General features: G+C 48.9%; 2 protein-coding genes across 4 annotated transcripts in view; both read right to left on the minus strand.

Annotated features, from left to right (window-relative positions):
• The window catches only part of CES1 (carboxylesterase 1), a 35,028-nt gene extending 20,478 nt beyond the window's left edge, over positions 1-14,550 (minus strand). Inside the window, exons 1-6 of the mRNA XM_045806814.2 lie at positions 14,410-14,550; positions 10,802-11,009; positions 7,255-7,399; positions 4,839-4,972; positions 2,516-2,669; positions 713-817 (exon numbers count right to left, since the gene is read on the minus strand). Coding sequence (XP_045662770.2) covers positions 713-817; positions 2,516-2,669; positions 4,839-4,972; positions 7,255-7,399; positions 10,802-11,009; positions 14,410-14,461 — 798 coding nt within the window. The 5' untranslated portion in view covers positions 14,462-14,550. The remainder of the gene's footprint in view (positions 1-712; positions 818-2,515; positions 2,670-4,838; positions 4,973-7,254; positions 7,400-10,801; positions 11,010-14,409) is intronic.
• Positions 14,551-16,373: 1,823 nt separating this feature from the next.
• The window catches only part of CES5A (carboxylesterase 5A), a 38,642-nt gene continuing 29,518 nt past the window's right edge, over positions 16,374-25,497 (minus strand). For 2 of the 3 annotated variants that reach the window (XM_045806815.2, XM_045806816.2), the window contains exon 14: positions 16,374-17,267. In XM_045806815.2, coding sequence (XP_045662771.1) covers positions 16,794-17,267 — 474 coding nt within the window. In that variant the 3' untranslated portion in view covers positions 16,374-16,793. Of the gene's footprint in view, positions 17,268-17,864; positions 17,921-25,497 lie in introns of all 3 variants that reach the window. The other variant, XM_045806818.2, reaches the window with a different exon arrangement.

The raw sequence follows: 25,497 nt of genomic DNA on the forward strand, positions 1-25,497 counted from the left end.
ACTCACACTGCCTGGTTTCAAATTTCTTTTCAGGAAGCCTTTCGTGATAACCTCACCCTCCACGCTAGATTAAGTGTTCCTTTTGGATTCTGTTATGACATCAGATACCCCTGTCTTATTGCCCTTGTCAGTGAGATTTTATAATTTGTGTGGTTATGAAATCATTGATTAGTCTCCTCCAATAGAATGCAAACGGCATGAGGCTACTAGATGTCCGCCTATATCAAAATTATCTGATGAATGAATGCATGGATGGATGAATTCCCAGGAACCCACCCCATCCATGAGGCACTTAAGGGGGAGCCACTTGCAGCAGGCCCACATGCTGTGAGTGGGTTGACCAGAACTCAGAGCCTGAGAGAGCCCAGACACGGTGACAGTCCGCTACCTACTGGTGAAACCCCAACTTGGCACACTTTGGGAGGAGTGCTCAGGGGACAGCGTATTACGCTGGCAGTCCAGAGTCATGTGTTCGAGTCCCAGCTCTACTCCAATCACTCGTTGACCTTGGCAAGCTGCTTCCACTGTCTGCCCAGTTTGCTTAGTGGTCAAATAGGGAGGCTGGCTGAGGTGTCTCCTTGCCCTTCCACTCAACTGCTCTCGCTTCCGTGATTCCTTGAGGATGCCCACTGGATCCCATGGCAAGAAAGGCGCCTGAAGATTCCAGGAGAGCAGAGCCAAGAGTGTGGCGCTGGCCCAGCGTGAGACCTACCTGAGCTGTGTCCTTCATGCCTTTCTTAACCAGGGCAGCTGTGAGGGCCACGCCACTCTCAGAGATGGCCCGGTGGAAGAGGTTCTTGGCCAGGGGAGACAGCACCTGGCAGGGGAATGGACAGGAAGAGAGTTTATGCTCATGGGGAGGGGTCTTCAAGAGCCACCTCATCCTTAGCTCTGGCCTGGCCCATTCCCCTGGAGACCTGGGCACCCAGGGAACATGGCAGGTCCTCGCCTGGCCTGGCCCTGTTCCCAGGCTGACCCTGGGGCCCAGCTTCTCCAAGAGAAGCTGAGCTGGAGGGAGCCAGCAGCACAGAGCGAGGGAAGGACAGGAAGTATGTCACATGCACTGATCGTAATAATCAGAAGTATCTAAAGACAGCTTGGCAACTCCTAGCCACACTTTAAAGACGCAGTTCTGATTCCCCATTTCCACTACTCAGGATTTGGCCTAAGAAGAGTGATCACGGAAGTGCATGACGATTTCTGAGAATGCTCATAATGTTTATAATAAAATTGGAAATAACCCAAGGTTCCAATATTATGAGATTGAGGGAATAAATGATTTTTCATTTTTACTGTGGAATACTGTTCAGACCTACGCCGCGGAACACCGTGCAATCTACAACAAGATGATATTAATGGAAGCGTACTTAATGCTAGGGGAGTGCTTCTGTTATAGGGTACGCTAAAGGAGGGGCTTGTTTAATCTTAAGACAGGAGGGGCACCTGGGTGGCTCAGTCCCTTAAGTGACTGGCTTCGGCTCAGGTCATGATCTCAGAGTCTGGGGATCCAGCCTGGCATCAGGCTCCCCACTCAGCAGGGAGTCTGCTTCTCCCTCTGTCCCTCACCCTACTCTCATGCTCTCTCTCACTCTCTCTCTGTCTCTCAAATAAATAAAATCTTAAAAAAAAAATCTTAAGACAGGTAGACAGATGACAGATGGATAGATAGATAGACAGGAGTGAGACATGGGGAAAACACTAGAAAAATAAGACTCAAAATGTCCATGGTGAGCTTCCCTGGGTAATGGGACTATGGAGGACTCTTTCTTCTTTGGGCTTATCTGTACTTTTCCCTTTTCTCCACTTGATAAAATATGAAAACACTTCCTTCTGAGTATTAGACAAGGAAACCAATACATATGTTAAAAATATAGTAATAGCACTGACCCTCTGCTCAACAGTGAAGATGCTCTATGTCTCCCAGCACGTCCACATCTGGTTCCCATCCCTGCTGCCCTCGGTGGCTCCCCAGCCCCACTCCCCACACCAGGCCCCCAGGAGCTCCAGGTACCCACACCACTGTCCCATGCCTCCCCGTGCCCCACCCCCAGCCCAGCTACACTTCTCAGTCCCGGAGGCAGCTGTCCTCACAGGAGGCCCCTGACCTGTTCTTGGTGCTGGCATCCCTTGACTTGCAGACCTGGCTTCCAGCTAAACAATGACACTTTGTCCAACTCTTACTCATAATCTACACCCCTACTTGCCAGGAGAAGTGAAGTGAATCCTAATGTTAAAACAAGTACAAGGACAGAGAGAGGGGGGGTGTTCGACCACGTTAGAGGAGGAGAAGTGTTATTGCTGTAGTTGTGGCCGGAGATTCTCAAGGCCCTAGGATGCCAGCCAGGGCTCTGAGCCTCCTGGGGGCCAAGGAGAGTTCCGCCATTAGCTCTCCACCAACTGACGCTGGGCGGAGTAGGGTCAGCTCTGGATCCGGGTCTTGTAAGTAAAGCTGCCAGCTGGTCCAAAGGCTCCAAGGGGTCCCACCAGCAGCCATATCAGGGCCAGGAACACTTACAAGAACAGAGACGCTTTCACCTCCTGCTGACTCTCCAAAGATGGTTACAGAACCTGGATTGCCTCCAAAGTTGGCAATGTTCTCCTGGACCCAGCGAAGTGCAGCCAACTGGTCCAAGTGACCCCAGTTTCCTCGGCTGTGTTCGTCCCCGGTGCTGTAAGAACGGGGCAAGAGTGGGAGCACAGACTACATGGTGGGGCTCTCGGGACCACAGATGGGGCTGGGGGCTCCAGGTGAGCCTTCTAGAAAAAGACCAGCCTTCCAGAGCCCTGACACAAGGGTCTTCTGTCTTTCCTTCCTGTAGCATTGTTCTGTTGTAGGGCTCTACATTTACTCAATTGGCTTCTATTTACTGAGTATCTACTTTGTGCAAAACACCTTTCTAAGAGCTAGGAGCACATCTGAGAACAAAACAGGCCCAATCTCTGACTATACAGAGCTCACACTACAGATCACAAACAGATAGATCCAGTAAATGATATCAGGTCATGAAAGTACTTCCAGGAAAAACAAAACGGGGTAAGGGAAAAGACAGGGGTGGGGCAGTGGGGTCCTATTTCAGGTCACATGACCTAGAAAGGCCTCTTTGAAGTGGTAGCATTTGAATAGAGACCTGAATGAATGAGCACATGAACCTTGCAAATATCCAAAGAAGGGAATTCTAGGCTGAAGAAACAGCCAGTGCAAAGGTCCTGGGTTCAGCGGACAAAAGTATGAGTGTAATACACACGGCTAAAGACTCTGTGGGCCTTGATAAGAACTTTGATGTCATTGTTGGTAATGTGGGAAGCCATTTCAGGGCGAATGACAAAATTCCATTTATGTCTTAAATGGTCACAGTGGATACTGCGTGGCTGAGACACAGCATCAAAGCAGCAGGTTATAAAAGTAGGTGGTTATTATAATCATCTGGGAGAGACACAGAGGGCTTTGATCAGGGGGCATAAGGTAGGAGGTGAGAAGCGGCTGGATTCTGAATATATTTTAAAGGTGGAACCAAGAGGATTTGCTGAACCTGATGTGAAGAGGTGAGAAAAAGAAGTCAAGGCTGACCACAAGTCTATCCAGAGCAGTTGGGGGGGGAGGGGAGGGTCTGCCAACAGCCAACAGGAGGCACGGTGGGCAAAGTAAGAGAGTGTGGGGGAAGGAGCAGTGGGAGCCAAGGGTTACGGTTACGTCTGTCCCCTAGAGGGTGAGGTACCCTCAGACGTCCAGTGGAGGTGGCAACAGATGCAAGGTGGTAGTGAATGAGGGATATCTGGGTTTCAAAGGAGAAGCAGAGGCTGGAACAGGGAGCTTTGAATGCGGCTCCTGAGGTCACCCAGGGAAGCAGTGGAGATGGAGAGAGACGCACACAGAGGCCAAGGCTCACAGGTAAGGAATCGTGTGGGGATGCTCCCAAGGCTGGTCCAAAAGCTGTTGGGTCACTGGGCAGAGGACAGACTGGGAGGATGAGCCACAGGAAGCACTCATGTAGCACTTTGACCATAATGGGGAGCAGAGAGACAAACCACAGGCAGGAGAGAGAAGAGTCCCCATGAAGGTGCTACAGCCCGGCACAGGAATCACCTGCGATAAGCCTCCTCCAGCCCCAGGGGTCTTTCCTGTGGGCTTCTCCCCCAGTCCGCCCAGCAGCCATCTCAGGGGCGGACGTGCCTGGCTGGCGAATTCAGAAAAGGCTCACAGTAACTGCGTCCTGCTGGGAACACTGGTCGCTGTCCCATGGACACTCGCTGGAGAAGACGCTTTGCCTTCACTCATGCGTGTGCCAAATTCCCAAAAGGAGATGGGATGTGTGGGCCTGACATGCCTCCCAGGAGGGCTGTCTGCTGGGCTCAGATGCTCTGACAATCTGCAGCTCCCGACATCCCATTACTTGACCCACAAGCATGCACCAAGCTCCTGCCGTGAGCATGCTCCTTCCTTCCTTTCCCACCAGCTCAGATGTGTAAGCCTCTAAGAGCTGTGCTGTATGCTGTTTTAACGGAGGTGTGCAATGTGCTGGGATGGCACAAGTGAAAAAGAGAGGAGCATTTCGGGGGGGCATTTGGGTAGGGCCTTGCAGAACGCATAGGAGTTCGTCAGGCAGAACAGGCATTCCAGGTAGAGGGAAGAGCACCCACAAAACTCAGAAGCAAGTAACCTGGTATGGCTGGGGAATGAGAAGGTAAGTAGAGCCCAGTGATGAAGGGACTTGGGTGCCTTCATAAGGAACCTGGCAAAGACCCCTTTGAGGACTGACATGGCCAGAGCTGAATACCTAGCACCCTTGCTTGGGGGCGGGGGGAGGGCAATGTGCAGTGAGGACCGTGCCGAATCTTACCTGAAGAATCCCCAGATGCCCAGGCGGTACTGAATGGCCACCACCACCACGTTTTCATGGGCAGAGAGGGCCAGCCCATCATAGGTTGACGCGCCCCCCACCACCAGACCCCCTCCGTGGATCCACACCATCACCTGGACAGGAAGGAAGCAACGTACTGGTTAGAGGAAGCAGCGCTGGGCAGGACCTCAAGACGTTGTCCTGTTTGGTCGCCGACCTCTTAGCTGTGACTCAAGGAGGCTATCACCTGAAGTCCACCAGCAAAGTTGGAGCAGGAAGTTGCTCTTCTCCCCCCTCCTCCCAACTGGGGCCCAGGCCACCTCCCCAGCCAGGATGCCCTGGCTGCCCCTGCCGGCGTCGCCAGCCCCAGTGCCAATGAAGGGCACACTGCAGAACTTCATCATGGGAACAGTCATGGCTAAGAGTGTCATCTTCTCCCCAGCGCTCCTGTGGCGCTCGTGCCTGGGCCCCTCCCGCAGCCCGGCAACCTCTGCCTGCCACAACCCTGTGCTTCGGCTTCACCTTAGTTATGTCTGGTGCGGGGAATTAAGCTGCTCACGTGCACGAGTGGCTGTCTCGAGAAGCACACGTGCCCCCAGTGGGATCTCTCTGGAACAGGCCATCCTTTCTGCTTCCTCCACATCCCCAAATCCCACCCTTCCTCCATAGCCCAGCCTAAAAGCCACCTCCTCCAGTAAGTCTTCAATCATGTCACTAACAGGGTCTGAGGACCTCCTCCATGCCAGGGACGGCAGTAAGAACGGAGCACGAGGCTGGATGTAGGAATTCATCACGCTGGGCTCTGGCATTGTAAGAGCTCACATAGCCAGGACATGAGAGTGGCTAAAATAATTACACTGTAATCATTTTATTCATAAAAAAGAGAATTTGTAACACACACTATGTGCCAAGTACCGTTCCATGCGATAGGGACTAATCACCGTCCCATTAACAGACAAGAAAACTGAGGCACTTAACCTGCCTGACATCATACATCTAATAAGCAGCGGGAGGACTTGAACCCATGTGGTCTGGCTCTGGAGTCCACCTGCTGAGCCCCCTAGCCCACGGTAGCCACAGGCCCAGGTGCAGTGTGCCTGTTGATGGGAGAGGAGTAAGATCTTCCCTCTGACTCTAACTAATGCTTCAGGAGTATTTCACTCACCAGCCACAGACACAAAGCCTGATACACGCCCCTGGATCCTCATATGTGATGAGCCCTGTTCTAGGAAACAGAGCCGGGTCTGTCTGCTAGTAAAAGGCCGAACCGGGATCCAGAGCCTGTGTCCATAAGTAGAGGTTCTGCCCCTTGTTCCTCCTCCATCTCCAGATCCCTGCCTACGTCTGGGTAGAGGGACTGACTTAGCAGTCATCTGAGTGAAGGCTGAGCCAAGGGCCGGTCAGCAGGGATTCGCTGAAGAAGCATCCCAGATGCCAAGACCCTCCAAAGCAATGGTGGTCTGGTGATGGGTTTGTTTTTTGTTTTGGTCCCTACTTTGTCCTGACCCCCAGCTGCAGCTATGCATGTGGGCGCACTGAGTACACAACAGAAGAATGTGTGAATGGAGAACCGGGTGAAACTTCGTCCCATCTCGCTGAGCCAAGCATGTGCAGGGCTGGCTTCTGCTCACAAGCCCACAGATGCCCTCCCCCACTCCTGAGCACCCCGTCAGGAGATGGCCGGGTGCCAACATGCCCACACCTCTCTACCCCGGGGACCACCTCCTCTTTCAGGAGATCACGCCTCCAAGCCCCAGCCTGAGTCTGGAAGTTGTCCCGTCTCTTGGCCTCCTTTATTCTAGAAATGCTGACTCATTGGGTCGTCAGCCGTGCCAAAGACAATTAAGGAAGGAAATTTAGCTACAATAAAATCCCAGATATTTGGCCAAAGGCAAAAGAATGCACTTCCTGGATTGCCCCAGACTCTGCCCTAACACCTCTCAGGTGACCCTGGAAGTTGTTAGAGAAGCATCTTAATGTGCTGAGGAAAGGCCTCCTACGGGCCCGCTTCCTAGTCTGCATCAAAGAGCATTGGCTTGAAGTTCAGAAGGCCTCTGCTCGGGTCCTGCCGATCCCTCTGTGTGATCTCATCTCCCTCTTTCTGGGCCTCAGTCTCCCTACCTGTAAAGGAAGGACTGGCTTATCTCTAAGAGTAAGCATTCTGGTCCTTCTATTATCAAGAATCAGTTTGGAAAAATTACAATGTACATGACAGAAGTACGGCAAATTCCCCCAGAGTCCCTACATCTGTCACTAGGGGAAACTAAGGTATGGAAAGCTTGTGTGTCTTGTGGTCCGGCTGTGGTAGGTAAAGAAAGCCCTGGGGTCTCTGAAACAACCCCCCCCCCCACCAAGCAGCCTTCACCTTCTTCTAGTGTACACCAGAAGACCCACAGGGCTGGAACCTTCCACTTACCGGCAGCCTGCTTTTCTTTGTCAAGTCAGCAGGAGTGTAAATATTTAGGTAAAGGCAGTCTTCAGAAAACTTGAGAGCAATGTTCTCCTTTCTGTTGGTAAAGAGCTCTGAGAGCACTTGCGCTGCCATTGCGTCCTGGGAGCACCTGGGCAGAGGGGGGCAAGGAAGAAGGACTTCTGAGCTTCGCTCAGAGCTGAGCAAGATGTCTCCTGTGGTCAGCTGGGCCTTGGGCTGGAAGGTTGAGGCTGGTAAATAGGGTTGTTCTTACCAGGCTGGAGACACTGGGGTGGTGGAGTCTCTTTGGGTGGCTGGGTGAGGTTTGGGGGGTGGAACCCTGAGGTTCACTAAGGTCTTCCAGGACCGTGTAAAGATAGGAAGAAGGTATAGTACCTGTCCCCTTCCTAGAGCCTTGAGATGCCCTGGGTCAAGGAGAGGAGGCTGCCCATATACTGACCGCCTGGGAGAGGACCATTTCCTGCATGCCTGGTTGCATCCCAGCTTCCAGATCTCTATTCCAGGCAAACATGTCCTCCGCCACCTAAGCATGTTCTGGTCCATGGCAGACTTCCATAATCCCTGAGAAGTCACTCAAATGGCTGACATTTAGTCCCTACAACAGGTCAGGGATGAAATATTTGTGGGGCAGTATCAGGAGAACTGTGTTCTAGTTCTGCCCCACTCACTAATCTTCTGGGTGACCTTGGGTGAATTCCTTGCCTGCGTTGGCTTGAATCTGCCCGGTGTATGTGAGGGAAGTGATTTTTATAAGGGTCTTGCAGCCCTGACATGCTAAGAATCTACCCATCCCAGGCAAGCACTGTTGGTTTCCCTAATAACAGAACTTAAAGACCCAACACAGATTAAAACTGGTAAGATTTATGGACCTCCCAACATGCCAGGCATTGTTTTAAGTACTCTTTACGTACTAACTAACTTAATTCTCCCATGGGAAGACCCCTAACATAGAGTCTATTATTATCCCCATTTTACAGTTGAGAACACTGAGGCACCGAGAGGTTAGAAAAGCTACCCAAGCCAGAAAGATCTATACTATGTAGTGCATGATATTTCTAAGGACATTATAAGGAACATTTCCAGATCTCAAGGTACCAGAATGCAAGTATCACCACCAGTTTGTAAATGAGGTCACTGAGTCACTCTGCTGTCAAGTGGCAGAATCAGGAGCCCCCAACAATGACTTCCTCATTTCTATTCTAAGGGAACTTTCCCCTGATCACCAAAGCAAAGAGCCTAATAGTCATAAAAGAAGAAAATCAAACGTCAAAAAAGGGAAAAAGAGCTCAAGGTCACTAGTGTTCAAATAAATGCAGAATAAACAGCAAAATTATATATAATTATAATGATAATAATTATTATTGTCTTGCCTATCCAATAACCAAGGAGCATTTTTTTAATAATCCCAAGCATTGCCAAAGATCTAGTGAGTGGAGGGTTTCATGTATCAATGGAAGGAGTGTTGCTGGAACATTTCTGGAGGGAAATGTAAACAGAAGGTGCATACTCATGACATTTCTTCAAACTTACCCGAAAATATTCATGGGCGTGCCTAAAGATTTAGCTGTGGGATATTCCTCAGAGTGCTATTTGTACTATCAAAAACATCAAGAACAACTTAATGGCCCCAAACAAGAGATGGGGCAAATAAATTATGACCCAAGACTCAATGTAATACAGCTATTACAAGTCCAGCTGTGATATTTAATGACATAGAATAATGTTCCTGGTATACTTATAAGTGAGCAAAGCAGGCACCCAAACTATCTGTATCATGTGACATGTGATGTGATATTGTGATTTATAATAAATATACATTCGGCCTCCATCCCATTTCAGGCACAGGCTCCCCACAACCCTTGGAATTTCCTCTGTGAAGGAAACAATAAAGATATCTTTATTATGTTCATAAGGTGACTTTTGATCACACTTAAGGCTAGGGGCTGGCTGCCAGATGAACCACCCCGCGAACTTTCAGTTCTGCCTCTCTGACCTCTGGGGAGCGAGGTGGGGCTGGAAGTTGAATGGTGGCCAGTGGCCACTGGTTTCATCAATCATGGCTACATAACAGAGCCTCTTTAAAAAACCACAGAAAAGGATTCAGAGAGTTTCCAGACTGGTGAACCAGAAAGCTTCTATGGCCACTGTACCGGACCCCCAACTCCAGAAGGATGGAAGCTCCTTTATTCAGGACCTCACCCCATGGATCTCTTCATCTGGCTACTGATTCATATCCCCTAATAACCTTTGCAATGAACTGGTAATGTAGTGAATAAATGAGTTTCCTGAGTTCTATGACCACTCTAGCAAATTAATGGAACCCAAGAGGGAGTCAGAGGAACCTTTGATATATACAGCCAAGGCCACAAACATGGGTAGCAACTTGGACTTGTAATCGGCATCAGAAGCAGAGAGCAGTTTTGTGGGCCCAAGTCCTTAACTTGTGGGATCTGACGCTATCTCCAGGCAGAGCAATGTAAGAATTAGTTGAACTGGAGGACATGCAGCTGGTGTCGGAGGTTTGTTTCTTGGTGTGCGTGTGTTGGGCGGGGGCGGGAGGGAGGGAAGGATCACATACACAGAAATTGAGTGCAGAATCTTATGGATTCTATTTTTAAGGGAGAAAATATGCAACAGATAAAAGACTGGAAAAATAATCTACAACAATCTACAATCTCTCTCTTGCTGGAGGAATCGTATGTGATTTTCACTTTCTTTACTGCCTCTACTTCCTCCCTTTTCTGTACTAAGTATGTATTACATCGGCAATCAGGAAAATAAAAGAACAAATACTATTTTTTAAAACAAAAGGAGGGAAGGAGGGGAGGAAGAAGAGAAGAAGGGAAGGCAGCAAGGGGTAGGACCCTGGAAATTTCCAGAATGCCTTGCTGAGAGGTGAATAAGGTCCTAATGGATACATGTAGGCATCTGAGTCGCCCGGGGGAGGCAGCTGTTGGCTTCTTCGCCCAGCTTGGTCAGGGTGGTTGGGGCACAGCAGCCATTGTTCAGCTCATGACTAGGTGCTTAGACATACCTGGGAGCTGACCACTTTCCGTGTCAGCTCCCCAAAGCACTCCCTACCTACACACCTCCTGGTCTACCCTGGCTCCCCAGCTTTGGCAAAGTTCAAGACAGGAGAATCGTTACTTCTGACCTCCCTCACTTGCTCAACTTCTAATTTTTTCCCAAGGCACTTGTCATAGTCTAACATATGTCATAGTCTAACATAGTCTAACATAATTTTTTCACTGATTTGCATACTTGTTGTTGGTCACCATCTCTCCCGCCTAGAATGCAAGCTCCATGAAGGGATTCGGGGTACTTTTCTGTTCATTCATGGATCCTAGGAAACGTAGAACGTGCTTAATAAACGTTTGTTGAATAAAGAGCTCTAGAAGCCTGTGAGTTCTGGAAGGTTTTTAAAGATTTACAACAGCTTGGAGATTTCGGAACAAAGCCACTCAACATGTTGCCTTGGCTCCTTCCTGCCTCACTCTGAGGCCAACATGCCCCCTGAGAGATGCCAACTTACATGGGAGGGTAGGAGGTGGTATTCTTCACGAAGTTCCATGGCTCTGCAGGCTGTGGCGGAGCAAACCTCAGGGATCCGAGAGGAGGCCTGGCAAAAGGGACTCCCAGGAAGACGGCCACAGGCTGTGCAAACCCTTCTAAGCTGACATACTTCCCCAGGACTTTGCCTTGCACGGTGTCCACCACAGGGGGCGAGGACGGGCGCCCTCCTAGACATCCAGAGGAAAGAGGACACATCAGCCAGTGGGAAAGGTCTCACTTGGACCCCTGGTGGGTCTTCCACTTTGAGCATGTGACCCTGAATGAGTCAGCTAAACCCTCGAGGCCTCAGTTAACCTCAAGGTCAACCGTCCATTCCTTACTTGGGGCTGTCTAGAAGAGCGAAGTGAAATTGGAGGTATAATAGCATCAGGTAAAAAAGAAATGCAAGGAGGACAGCTGAGGAGAACGAGCCATTTGGTTGCCACTCCCAGGAGCCTCCAGAAACAATTAGCCGTTAGGCCCCAGGCACTGAACTGCATGCTGGCGCAGAGCACGAACAAGGGGCTGTCCCTCCTCTTGGAATCTCTGAACCATGTAGGGAGCATCAGCCACAAACATACTTGACCCTACTGGGTGGGAGGGAAGGGGCCAGTGTCCTGACAGAGGCCCCAGTAAGGTCCCACAGGGGTCAGAAGAGGCAGGGAGGCCGCCTCATTGGTGGCATGGTGGAGGCCGTGACCTTTGAGCTGGGACTGGCGGTAGGAGAGGGGGGAGCAAACAGCAGGAGATAGAAGAGGGGAGATAAAGGTGTAAGGCAGAGCAGAGACTAGGCTCTGAGAGCAAAGTGTAAAGGCTGGCCTGGGGAAGAGCGAAGGGTCCACGTGAGCCAGAGGGAGTCAATGAGGAGCGGACGGCAGCCTGGAATGTGAGAGAGGTTCAAGTCTGGGAGAGCCTCAGAGCCAGGCTAAGGTTTGGGGCTTTATTTAGTGGGGACACAAGCATCAGTGAACAGTCGTGGAGTATGCAAGAGTGGCATGCATCTCTCACAGGGTTGTGAGAGGGGGAGAGAGACAGAGGGTCTGATTCCTACCTGTTCCATCATTGTGGGGCAGGTGGTTCTTCCCCACCAAGCTGCCCCTGTCCCCCTGCCCCTTCCATCCCAGTCCTGGTTCCACCAGCTGTGGACCTGCCTGGACTGGCACATGCAAGTGGGCCCTCAACCTCTCGCTCACAGCCCTCCTCCAAGTCTTCCCTCGTCCTGCCTCAGCAGCCTCGGTGCATACGTTTCCTTATCTGAAATGATTTCTAGCCTGGCATCCTTCCAGCTGCTCCCCTGTAGACACAGACAAAAGGTCAACCTCTCCCTCAAAGTGTAGGAGCAGAACAAGAAAGGGTAATCCAGATTTGGTCTTATAGAAGAATATCCAATGGTAACCTGCAAGAGAGACGAAGTGGACAGAAGCCCAATGGACAAGAGTGAGGAAGTGGGTGGATGGGGTGAGAGGCGTAACAGTTATGGTAGCAGGAGCAGTCAGCACTTGTCCTATTACATAAGTACCCATGTAATGTTTATGCATATTATGTAAGTACCCATGTAAGCTTTATATGCTGAGCACTTACTATGTGCCAGATGCACATTCTGTTTCCCTTAAATTCGTCTTCACAAGATGCCCATTTCACAGATGAAGAAGCTACGGAAATGGAGGCCACCAGCGTGGACTTTCTAAAGTGGGAAATGGGATGGCCTTGCCAGGGGGTAACCGGCAGTACGGGAATAATCCACTCCTCCTTCGGTTCTTACTCTGCCCTCACGTTCAGTCCCAGGTTTCCGACAGCGTCACCATCAGAACGAAGGTGAGGTGCAGGTGGGGCCTGGGCCCTCCCGGTTCTAATGGTCCCAGCCCTGGCTCTCCATTCACAAGCCATAGACACACTCCAGGGCATGATTTTCCAGTGGACCTTGGGCAAGTCCTCTTCCCTCTCTGAGTCCGTTTCCCTGCCTATAAACTGGCCCAGATGCATTCTGGGGTCCCGTGCTATTCTTTTGTAGTAATCATGTGCTATCATGTGTATGCTGATGCTTGACATCTGGGGCCTTGCTGACCCTGGACAGACCGCCCTCCTCAGAGTTAGCCAATTCTAGTGATAGAAATCAACTTCTTTTCCAGGGGCGCCTGGGTGGCACAGCGGTTAAGCGCCTGCCTTCGGCTCAGGGCGTGATCCCGGCGTTCTGGGATCGAGCCCTACATCAGGCTCCTCCGCTATGAGTCTGCTTCTTCCTCTCCCACTCCCCTGCTTGTGTTCCCTCTCTCGCTGGCTGTCTCTATCTCTGTCAAATAAATAAATAAAATCTTAAAAAAAAAAAAAAAAAGAAATCAACTTCTTTTCCAGAATGCGGAGCCTGTACCCCAATCATCTTCTTTATCAGGCCTTCCCTGGCCAAGCCATTACCATCCTGCCCTAATCACTCCAGGGCCAGGCACCCGAAAACTGCAGGAAGCGTTTGTGCCCCAGCACTTGCAGAAATGGATTAGTTTGCCAGTCTTAAACCTGCTTATCCTGTCTCACCTCTTCCTTCCCCTGGCAACCACAATAACGGCTGTTGCCCGAAATTCCTCCCTCCTCCCTCTTCCTCTAACCTACCCGGAGCATCACCTCAGGGTGCAAGGTGGTGGTGGGCACGCCTCCTCCTCCTGGGAACTGTGTGCAAGTGATGGCCGTTGCTTCCTATCTGTGGGCCTCACCATACATCAAATTTTCTACTACTACGCAACATTTTAAAACAACTCCTTTATTTATAAATCCTTTGTTTGCACTCTCCATTCCAGGCACTCTTTAGAAACAACCTGTTTTATCCTCACAACGGCCCAATGACATAGCTACTGCCATGTCAGAGCGGGGGAAACCAAGGCACAGAAAACTAAAGCACAAGGCCTAAGGACAGGCAGCTAGTAAGTGCTGAGCTGGGATTCAAACCTACACACTCTGGAGCCACAGTCCGTTCAGGTCCCCTGCCTGCCATTTGAGAGTAGAGCGTTCCTATGAAACTTTGCCTAAGCTGAAATGGCACAAAGCAAAGAGCATCCTGCGCTTTCTGCAAGTTGCATTAAGCCACTTTGCTTTGAGGAAAGACCTCCATTAGTCCCTGTTATCGTAGCCCAAAAAAATCCAAGGAGGATTTTTGTTTTTCCATTGCTATAGTAATGTAGGATTTTCCTAAAGGTGAAGAGGCCTAATGCAACTTGCGGAAAGCCCGGGATACTCCTATTAATATTCTGCTTAGCCACTCTCTATGATTTGGCCATACATGGACAAATAATCAAGCAGAAAATAAACTGAGCTCTCTGGAATCCCCACCCGGGAGGCAGGTGGTTAGTCATCTGCCCCCCTGCACGGGGTGCACACAGCGGCAGTCTGGAGTGTTCACGCTCCCCTGTATATCAGGTTGGCAGGGACTGGCTGGCCACCAAGCGGGTGAAGTCCAGAGGGCGCTGGCTGTTATGGAACCGGGCCTGCCATACCCTTCCCCTCCACGCATCTCCCCCCCACCCCCACAGTTCTCCCCCATCTCGCGCCTGGGCAGGGATTTCCAAACACACGCCGCTATTTTATTTCAGAAGGACTCACCCCAAGCCATGGGAGTGGTGAGGGAGGTCAGGACCAGAGTTATGAGCCACATGGTGGAGGGATTGCAGCTCCAGGACCTCAAGCAGTCACACTACTTAAGAGTCTGCTCAGGTCCCGCCCCATTGGCCCACTCCCACCCCCACCGCCCTATGGCTCTCGACCGCTGCAGGGCCTCTCGGCCACGCCCACCCAGAGTTTACCCTCTTTCATCCAAACAGCCTGGACTGAGTCTCGGATTACAGAGAGCCACAGACTCGTCCAGCAGCCTGTTATATAAGTGCTTCTCCCTTGCAGAACTCTAACCTTAGAGAACTGTGAATTTCCCAAGGCAGGCAGAAGCAGACAGATGCCTTTAGAGAGGGGGAGGCTTTGGTCCAGGGTTCTCAGAACAAGCTTGAAAACTACAGCATCTGCCAGCCCAGTAACTGCTCAGCTGGGGAACTCAGGACAAATCTACCTTAGCTGTTTGGGCTTCTTTTCCATACAGTTCTGTGCTCTCAAGTTCGGAAACACCTTAAATTCATCTGGGTCCCCCTCCCTTTTTTAAAAGAAATATTGATTTATTTTAGAGAGGGGGAGGGGAGAGAGAGAGAGAGAGTGGTGGGAGGGGCAGTGGGAGAAAATCTTCAAGCAGACTCCCCACCCAGGGCAGAGCCTCATGTAGGGCTCAATCCCATGACCCACGAGATCATGACCTGAGCCGAAACCAAGAGTTGGACGCTTAACCGCCTGAGCCACCCAGGTGCCCCATCTGGTTCCCTTTTGATGTCTAAATTAATTTTATAATACTCCTACCAAGCCACTCAGCCTCTCGTCATACCTCCAGGGTCAGGGAATGCATTCCTTCTCCAGGCAGGGATCTTTGGGCAGAATATTTTTACAGTGAAGGAGCTCTAGGTCTCCACAGTCCCTGGCTCTAATCATCCATCCATCATTCCATTTTTTCAATATTCCATTTATTCATTCGTTCTCCATTTACCAATGCCTGATGCGATGCTAGATGGTATGGGTACAGAGATGAATTCAAGGGATAGTCCTTCTCCTCAAGGAGCCCACCATCTAGTGCATAAGACACAGGGTGTATGTGTGTGGTGGGCCACCACACAATGTGAAAGCCCTAAAATAGTGGCGTGCTCTGGCCATACCTGGGAGAGTATCCTGTGTCTGCCGGGGGCACAAGGAAGATGAAGACTCTCAAAGCCTGCTTCATAGCATCACTGAATGTCCAACAGAAGGGAATTCCTTAAACACAGTCTGGTACAGCTGGCTAAGGAAACACCCTTGCATTCTTTGAAGACTAGCGATGAATACCCTGTGTGTGGACAAGGACAGACAGTCATGATCTCTTGTAAAGGGGGAGAAAGAGGTTATAAAATACTTGTGGTTCCTTAAAAATTAAACACAGAGTTACTATATTCCCAGCAACTCCACTCCTAAGTATATACCCAAGATAACTGAGAACATATCCACATAAAAACAAGACACAAATGGCAGCATTTTTCCTAATACCCCAAAGTGGGAACAACCCAAATGACCATCAACTGATGAACGGAGAAATAAAGTGTGATCTGTCCAAACGATAAAATATTAATCAGCCATGAAAACAAACGAAGTATGGATACTTGCTACAGCATGGATGAACCCGGAATACCATACACGAATGAGAGAAACCAGACCCAGAAGGCCACATGTCGTATAATTCTATGTATATGAAAAGTCCAGAATAAGCAAACGCATGGAGACAAAAAGACTAGAGGTTGCTCGGGGCAGAGGAGAGAGGCATGAGGAATGACTGATAATGGATGGGAGGCTTCTTGTGGAGTGATGAGATGTTCTGGGTTTAGACTGCACTGACAGTTATACAGCTACGTGAATATACTACAAAAAAACACCAAATCATACACTTAAAAAGTGAATTTATGGTATGTGCATTATCTTTCTTTTTTAAAGATTTTATGTATGTATGTATGTATGTATGTATTTGGTGGGGGGAGGAGTAGAGCGGAAGGGAGAGGGACAAGCTGATTGCCCTGAGCGCAGAGCCTGATGGGGGCCTCACTTCCACGACCCTGAGATCCTGACCTGAGCCAAAACAGAGAGTCGGACGATTAACTGACTAAGCCACCCAGGCGCCCCGTGAATTATCTTTCAATAAAATAAATACTTAAAAATTCAGTCATGTATAATACCCCGTTTTAGGAAAAACATATCTTTGTGTAGAAAAAAAATCCTGGAAGGTTATACATTTAATTTGTATTGCACTGTGTTGTGTTTTTCTTTATTTATATTTTCCACTTCTATTCATTCAGACATTCGTGTGACAAATATTTATTGAGGGCTTACTGTGTGGCAAACCAGGGGCTGAGCGCTTTGTATGTGGTACTTCACGTGGTTCTCAGTGGAACCCTGCGAATTGATGTTACTATCTCCTGGGACTCAGCATGGGCACGGAACACCAAGTATAGGAAGAGCTGGGGATTGAACAAAAGCTGCATCATGTTCCAGACCATACTCTTAATCACTCTGCTGTGCTGTCCAAACATGGCTGACAAACCGACTTTGTTGGTGCCCTTGGCCTGTGGGTGAGCTTCTGTGGTTCCTCTTTCCCGGCAGCTTCTCCATCTCCACCCTTCAAAGCATCCCCGCCTCCCTGCAGACCCCTCCCGGACCCTCAAGCTGCCTGGGAGGGTGGGTGGAAACAGAAGTGCTAGGCTTCTCGGGACAGGTAGTGACCGGGCGTCAGAGGTGCTCGCCACTCGCTCAGTCTTCATGGCGCCCCTCTCCCAGCCGAGACGGCCTTGCGGCGGCGAAGTCACTGTCCAGCCAGGAATCACACGCACCAGGTCTCCTGCATTTAACTGAAGACATGAGATGTGTTCTTGTGAGTGGAAAGTCAGCAGATATGAGCAGGGTTGTCCCCAGGCTGGCACGGTCAAGGGGCAGCTGTGCCTTCTCTACGCTTGAACGACTCTCCTGGTGTCCTCTGGCAAGCCTGCTCTTGCACAGGCCAGACCAATATTGACATCCGAGAGAACCGGGCAAACAGCAGCCACAAAGCACATGACACTCAGAAAAGCTCATGGGTTCTTGGCCAAGGCCAAAGGTTAGAGCTGAAAGGAAGCATCTGGAAACCCAACTAAAAAAAAAAAAATGGATGGTATTTGCACTCATTCTAGCCACGGTGGCAGGCCAGTGAGGGAAGCCCTGGGATAGGGGTGATGGCTTTGTGATGGCGCTAGAGGTGATCACTTCCATTATGATTGACCTGGGCTGGGGCTCCTCCCTTTCATCCAGGAAAGAAACAGGAGTCATAAAGACCACCCTAAGAAAGAGGACCCTTATCTCTATCCACATGGGACAATCTGGCTTGTCTTCCAGACAAGCAGACAACGAGACTGTTTCTAACCATTTAGCACCCTCCCCCTCCCACACACATTAAGACATAACCATTATACCTTTTGCCCTAGCCAGCTCATCTTTGCAGCCTGGGAACAAAGCCCTGGTTCCCAGCCTAAAAAAAAAAAAAAAAAAAAAAAAAAAATTGTAGGATGCTGTCTTAGCAAAATATAAAAGGGAGGGAGGGATTATTCTCCCGATCCCACTGTTTAATCACATGCCTGCTTGTGACATTAGCCAATTCTGCAAACAGAGGCAGCCACTCCCAGACCTTGCCATGTCTGGCTGCAGCCTGGAAGCCCATTCCTGGCTCATGGTGATTGTGCAGAGTAATGGGTGAGGCTGTGCTTACAAAGCCAGACCTCAGTTTTGCTTAACGCGTACGCTCTCCTTGCAGCCCAATAGCTCTGTAAGTAATACAGCTCTTCTTGCTTCGGTGGTAGTTGACTCCGATTATTGCTTTTCCCCTGGGAAACTCCCCGAGGTTTCTCTCGTGGAGCTGAATGGTCTGAGGAGCAAAATCCCAGAAACTCTCAAGCGTTTAGACAGCTCCTAGGGGAGAAGACACCTCCGAGGCCTCCAAGTTATCCCCCCAAACCTCTCCAACAAATTCCTCAACAGACACATAGAGGGCACCTACTATAACAAACCCCGAAAGAAATATGAGCCCATGTCCTAGGATTGACTGAGGCAGAGCCCCTGCGGGAAAGCTTGACCTGAGTGTGGCTTCTGGAGGGCCGTGCTTCACTCGCCATGGGCATAAGGGGTCATTCCACAAGGCACAACAACTGGAGACGTTTCATCTCCAACCGGCAAGGTTCGTGCCATCTCCATCAGACGAGCACATGGGACTGCTTAGTTTAGCTTCTGCCAAGTCCGAATACATGGTGAGAGTAGGGTAAACCATGGTAGCGAATGGTCCCAGAATGTCAACAGCTTATGTCTGCTTCTGTAAAGAAACGTGCTGCTGCTGCTCCAGTGGTCTGAGCAAGGGGTCTGCAAAGTTGTTCCGTAAAGCGCCAGGCACTAAATCCTTCAGGCTTTGTGGGTCAGACGGTCTCTGTGGCAGCTGCTCAATCAGCTGTTGTAGCAAAAGCAGCCAGAGAGAACACGTAGGCAAATGGCCATGGCTGTGTTTCAATAAAACTTTATTTGAAAAACAGGAGGCAGGCTAGATTTGGCCCACGGGCCAGTTTGCTGGCTCCTGAGCTAGAACATGGCAGCTTTACCATCTTGAACTCACAGTTTGTCATGTTGTCCTGGGTGCCAATCTAGTCAGCTGGAATTAGGAGAAGCACAGAGGAGTGAACAGGGGGTTTGGGCCAGGCCTGGATGTGGCCTCACCTCCACTCACATTCCATTGGAAAGAACGTAGCCGCATGGCCAATCTAATTGTAAGGAAGGTCGGGAGATCTGGTCTGGCTATGTGCCAAAGGAGGGTGGACGGATTTTAATGGCAATTCCTGCCACAGATAACAATATCCATTAAATCACCAATTTGACACTAGGGATCTTCTAACACATAGCAGAATAAACATACAACCATTACATAATGCTTTAAGCGTACTTGTGCGCCATCTGAAATCATCTTGTGTAACTCTGGGAATAAGTGTACTAGACTTCGGTAAACGATGAGCTTCTGTCTTTCTTTTATTTAAATTCTGATAGCCTGAGTATAAACCTATTCCCTGCTTATTCAGACTACTGTTTAAGGTTTCCTTCAGCCTCTTAAGAGTAAAGAAGGAGAGAGGCTGAATCAGAAAGACACATAAAAATGGAGGCCCCAGAAAGTTAAGACTGAATTATAGTCTGAAAAGTGTCCAGCAAACTCCACTTATTATTATAGATTGTATTATAGATAGCTGGGTGATACAGTGACCTGGAACAAAAGAAGTGTTTTGTGTGTTTCCCTACTCTGAGCACTGTTAGAGTTTATGTCTATGAACGCCCAATCGTCCATGACTTCTGATTACGCAGGGCATTAAGAGGGGAGCAGGATTTGCAACGGCAAAGGAGAGAGCACGTTAGCACTGGTGCAAGGTAGTTCTGGAGGGCCTCTTGAGGAGGTCATCTGGGCCAGAAGGGCGAATGGAGGACAGAAGGCTTGAATGGCCAGCTAAGGGGAGCTGGCTTTCACCCTAGACAATAGGGAGCCATTGAAAGTCTTTAATCCTGGGAGTGACAAGAGAAAAAAGGGTGTTTCCGAAAGTAGAATCTGGCAGAAGCAGGCCAGCCACTGGAGAGGTCAAGAGGGTTCCTCCTAAATATTCACTGGGAGGTGGGAGGTGAGTTCTCTCCAGAGAAGGCTAAGTTCTCTGCACGGGAAAGCTTGCCCACTCGGCTCCCACAGGCCTCAGCAAGAATGGTGACATCGGCCTCTCCGAAATGCTGGACTGCACAATGGTTTGCCCAAATCCCAGGATCTATCAAGGCTGGCCCTTGGTTCTCACTTTAGAAGGTCCTGGGGGGCCATGAAATCTTCAGAATGCCTAGCGAGCTGGATGGCAGCTGGGGGGGGGGAGATGTAACCCCCCCCCAAGTCACTGTCTGCCCTGACCTGCTTGTCTTTCTATGGAAGCAGGTCAGGAGCACATCGGGGGTGAGCACCCGTGTGTGGTAGAGGGACGGATGAGTCAGTCAACCCCCTTCATCCTATCACCTAGGTTCCAAGGGCCTTTCAGGCTACACACACGTAAAATGCCGTTTCAACATACCAAGAAACACGAACATCAAGACACACGAATTAAAAGCAGACACTCAAACGGCCGTGACCAAAATGGCAAGGATTTCTACCACTGCTATGTTCGTGGGTGTGCCAAATACTGACAAGAGTGTGGAAAAACAAGAATGATCGCCCGTGAGTGAGAAACGAGGACAAGCTTGCTTGGGGACAGTTTTGGCAAAATCCATCCAAACGCTGCAAAAGGGCATCCCCACTGTCCTCGCTATTCTCTAACCAGGAATAATTCTGAATGAGCCCAAAGATGAACGCGTCAGACGGTCAGCCTCCGTGATGCTGACGGTAGCAAAATCTGTGAAATAATCTAAGTGACCAGCTATAGTGACTGGCTAAATAAGTTATCACGTACTCCTGCTATGGAAAGTGTTTACTTTCTCCTTCGTTACTCTTTACGTGCTCTCAAACATGTAGAAACAGATATATTTTTCACTTGTTCATTTAAAAAGCATTTTTGCTACTTCCTAAAAAGAAGGATCAGAAACTGCATTTATTTTCACGCTCTCCCCACATTATCCTAAAAGGCCATAAAGTCTTTGAAGGCACAGGCTTGTGTACAAACAGAGCGGTAGAGGAGATGACATGACATCAGCATTTTAGAAGCAGGAAGGTGGACAGAGGAGTGACAACTGCTTTCAGAGCAGAGAAAGGGAAAATCTATGCATGAGGAAGGACGCCCCTCCCCACTCAGACCACCACATTCAGAGTGGAGGCAGTAGTAAACCCTCTGGATTTAGAGCTACTGGGCATCTGTGAAAGCGGGGTGCAGATATCCCCCAGTTATGCACATGGGAGTGCAGCTCTCCCATCTGAGATCCAGCCCTAGACCAAAGTTCCCACATGTGCTCTGCCTCTGCTAGTCCCAGGACTGACTGAATCTGGGGAATCCAATCACTTGAGTATAACTGAGCGTCCAAAGTGCCTTGGCAACATCGACACAGTGTGGTTTCTGTCCAGAGATTTCAGTGTCAAAAGGAAGATGCTCCCTGAGGTTCAAGGAAATGGCGCAGTCACGGTGACCCTTGATGAAACCAACGCCTGGTCACCTAAACATGCCCTCTATTACTAACTGACCATCAATGGTCCACAGGAATCCAATTTTGTAAGTCAGCATTATAGCAAAGTTAAGCCAGGAAATACGCAGTAATGAATGAGGTAAAAGTGAAAGAATCCTTTAGAAAAATACCAAGTATCGACAACCATATGGTGCAGCTAGAAATTTCTTCCTCTCCTGGCAGGAGGGCAACTCTGCACAAGTCTGCACGACCATGTTGGAAAACTTTTTGGAGTGCCTACTAAAGTTGACATATGCAACCCGTGTGACCCAGCAAAGCCACTCCTAGGTAAATATCCAAGAGAAATGCATGCAGGTAGTCATTAAAAGACATGTTCTAAAATATTCATGGCAACTCGTTTCATAATAACCTGAAACTGGAAACTCTCCAAATGCCCACCACCAGTGGAATGGACAGATGATGGCATATTCACACAAATGATGACTACACAGCAACGATAAAAAGCCACAACCCTTACTATGTGGATACGCGATGCAAAAACACACCCCCTCTCTGCCCACCTGGGACCGGTCACCAGGGCCACAGGGCGGGGAGCTGGGCTTTGGGGCTGACCAGAAAGGTCCAGAGTCTAAAGGGCCCTTGAGGGGAGAGGAGTAGGAACAGGGAGCCACCGGAGAAGGGCCCCTCTCCTGCCCATCTCAAGCAGGCTCCTCAGGTCTCGATGGGAAAGTACCAAAATTAGTAAAGAAAAAGCCTGCTTGGGGCGCCTGGGTGGCACAGCGGTTAAGCGTCTGCCTTCAGCTCAGGGCGTGATCCCAGCGTTCTGGGATCGAGTCCCACATCGGGCTCCTCTGCTATGAGCCTGCTTCTTCCTCTCCCACTCCCCCTGCTTGTGTTCCCTCTCTCGCTGGCTGTCTCTATCTCTGTCAAATAAATAAATAAAATCTTTGAAAAAAAAAAAAAAAAAGAAAAAGAAAAAGCCTGCTGGCCCCAACCTCTGCTCTGCCTGTGAGTGTGGACATCGGAGTCAGACTTTTTAGGTAATGTGTTAGAATTTTCCCTTTTCCAAGTTCTACAGAAAAAAGGAACAACGATAAATTGTATTGGTTTATAATTTAACTATTTTGTTTGTTTTTTTTTAATCTTCGAAGTTGGGCAATCTCACTTCACCAGTACCTCGGGAGCCCTGGGGAGGGGAGGAGGGCAGTTTTTCCCCTTTCACGATGCTGCCCTCTGCTGCACATTAGGGAAGGCACAGGCAAAGATTTGGTTTGTCTCCTGAGTTTTGCTGGATTTGACTTGCTTTAGTGATTCAGGTCCAAGATTGTAAGTTGGGGGGGGGGGGGTTTCTGTAAAAAAGGAACTTGTTTAATTTACAATAAGAAAGTAATGAAATATTTTCTGTCTTCACAGTGGTAGGAAAGCAGAGGTGAATGGGAAGTGATGTATCTGTGTTGCTGATAAGAAGTGAAGGGACCCTTTGGGGAAGTGAATTTGTAGAACATAAAAAGAGCAATTTAGGGGCACCTCGGTGGCTCAGTGGGTTAAGCATCTGCCTTCAGCTCGGGTCATGATCCTGGAGTCCTGGGATGGAGCCCCCGCACTGGGCTCCCTGCTCAGCGGGGAGTCTGCTTCTCCCTCTCTCTCTGTGTGCGCTCTCCCTCTCTCTCTCTCTCAAATAAATAAATAAATAACATCTTAAAAAAAAAAAAAAAGGAAGCGCAATTTAAAAAGGGCATGGCCTGTCGCCGGGTCCATCTTCTGCAGATCCACGTGACAGGAATAGCTGTAAAAAGTAAAATCACTCATTCCCAAAGCTGCTCAACAATTTATATCCGCAAGCGTCCCAGGAGCCGGCTACTGGCTAGAGATGGTGACATAGCCACGTCAGACAGATAGGAAAGCCGATTCTTTGAAGAGGCTCTAGAAACTTGGAATCCAAATACCACACTGTGAATACTCAGCAGTTCTTCATCGGGGTGTGCAGCTAATGCTTACAAAGTGAAAATGTGCCTTTCCAGGTTCCATCCGAGAGGTTTCTGGTTCGGTTGGACTGGGGAGCGGCTTGGGCAGTGGAATTTTGGAAAAGCCCTCTGGGTGATTCCTCTGCTTACTCCTCTGATAGCAAACCCTGAATAAAATGGAAAAAGCAGGATGCCAAGTGGCATTTATATTTCAGTTTCAACGCAGTACAACATCTGACGGCACGTGGACAGGAATAAGGAGGAAAGAGGGCCTTGTATCTAGATGCGTTGGAAATATGCTCCCTCTTGCTAGACACCTACCAAAATTAGAACTGTATTTGAGGATGCTGGGACTGGGTGCAGTATATAAATAAGTGTAATGTCATTTAATATGATAGTATTTTAAAAAATGAGTTGAGTGGTGTTTTCTAGCTGTTCGTTTAGCCAAATATCAGTGTAGAAATTAGCCTTCCGCAGCTGCACAGGCAACTGAATTTCCAGCTTGCTCGTGTGTGGCTTGGTTCCTCTTCCGAGAACCAGAAAATGCCCCGAGTATTGTTGATCCACCCCCTTCCACAACCACCTCAGCCAGAGACAATCCACCACATTTGGACCCTATGCTGAGGGAGGCAGGGAGCATGGCAGAAAGAGTTCTGCTCTGGAACGACAAGAGACTCGAGGCCTGGCTTTGACTTGCTCCTAATTCACTGGGTGATCTTGGGCGAATTCCTGCAAGTCTCCATAGATGTCTGTAAAATGAGAGGCCAGGGGTCCAAACCTAAACATCTTCAGGGGTCGGGTAATATCAATGAGTGACATGGACCAGGCACAAGACAAATTAAACAACCTCCTTTTTTACAGAAAATCTTTTCTTCCCCCTACAATCTTGGACCTGAATCACTACCTCAATTCAAGTCCAACAAAGCTCTGGAGACAAACCAAATCTTTCCCGCAAAGGGGAATAGTGAGGACTGTGAAAAATGGAGAGCTTATGCCTAGGTAAAGGGGTGGCCTCTCCTCAGTTCCTGCAGGTTGTTCCATCGGGGTCACTGAGAACAGTTGTGTAGGTTGTGTACTGCACAAGAGCACTACTTCAGAGGAGATACCATTCACATCACAGGTGTAGATATCTATCGCTGATGATGATGATTTCCTGGAAGATGCCTGTAGAGGGTTTTGAAGAAAGGATACCTTCTAATTTGCACAAAGGTGACGTATGGGCTGTCAGAAGCCCTGGAGACCACGCAGAATGCAGCTCTAGTGTTGCTGGATTTCTTCTTCCCCCTCCTCCTCTTTTCCTTTTCCATCTTTTCCTCTGGAGGGCCTGGAAACATGGCTTTTAAAGTGAAATTCCCTGATTTCATATTAACCGGAAACTAATTCCAAAATGTTTTTGATATCTTTGGGCTAAACAAAACATTTCTGCGGGCCAAATTGAGGCTAGGAGTTGGAGATCTCTGACTCAGAGAAACTGTACATTACTGACATTTCAGAAACTCTCCTACTCCATGCACCTCACATGTAATCTTGAAGCAATCACAAAGAAAAACTAATTACCCTGGTAAATTACATGGATAGAATAGGGATTATGTAGTTAAAATATGAATTAAATTAAATATCAAATTATATTGAATATTAAATATATTAACATATTAAATATAAATTATAAATTAATATATAATTACAAAAACACTAAATTAAATATTAAATTATAATATGATATAAAAAGTAAAAGTGTGGGGCCCCTGGGTGGCTCAGTCAGTTAAGCACCTGCCTTTGGCTCAGGTCATGATCTCAGGGTCCTGGGATCGAGCCCCACATCGGGCTCCATGTTTAGTGGGGAGTCTGCTTGTCCCTCTCCCTCTTCCCCTCACCTCTGCTTGTTCACTCTCTCTCTCTCTCTCTTTCTCTCTCTCAAATAAATATACAAAAATATATATAAAATCTTGAAGGAAAAAAACCTAAAAGTGTATCC

The sequence above is a fragment of the Ursus americanus genome, chromosome 21 (genome assembly GCF_024610735.1).
Source record: "Ursus americanus isolate L20-20 chromosome 21, mUrsAme1.1.p, whole genome shotgun sequence".
In the NCBI taxonomy this organism is placed as follows: Eukaryota; Metazoa; Chordata; class Mammalia; order Carnivora; family Ursidae; genus Ursus; species Ursus americanus.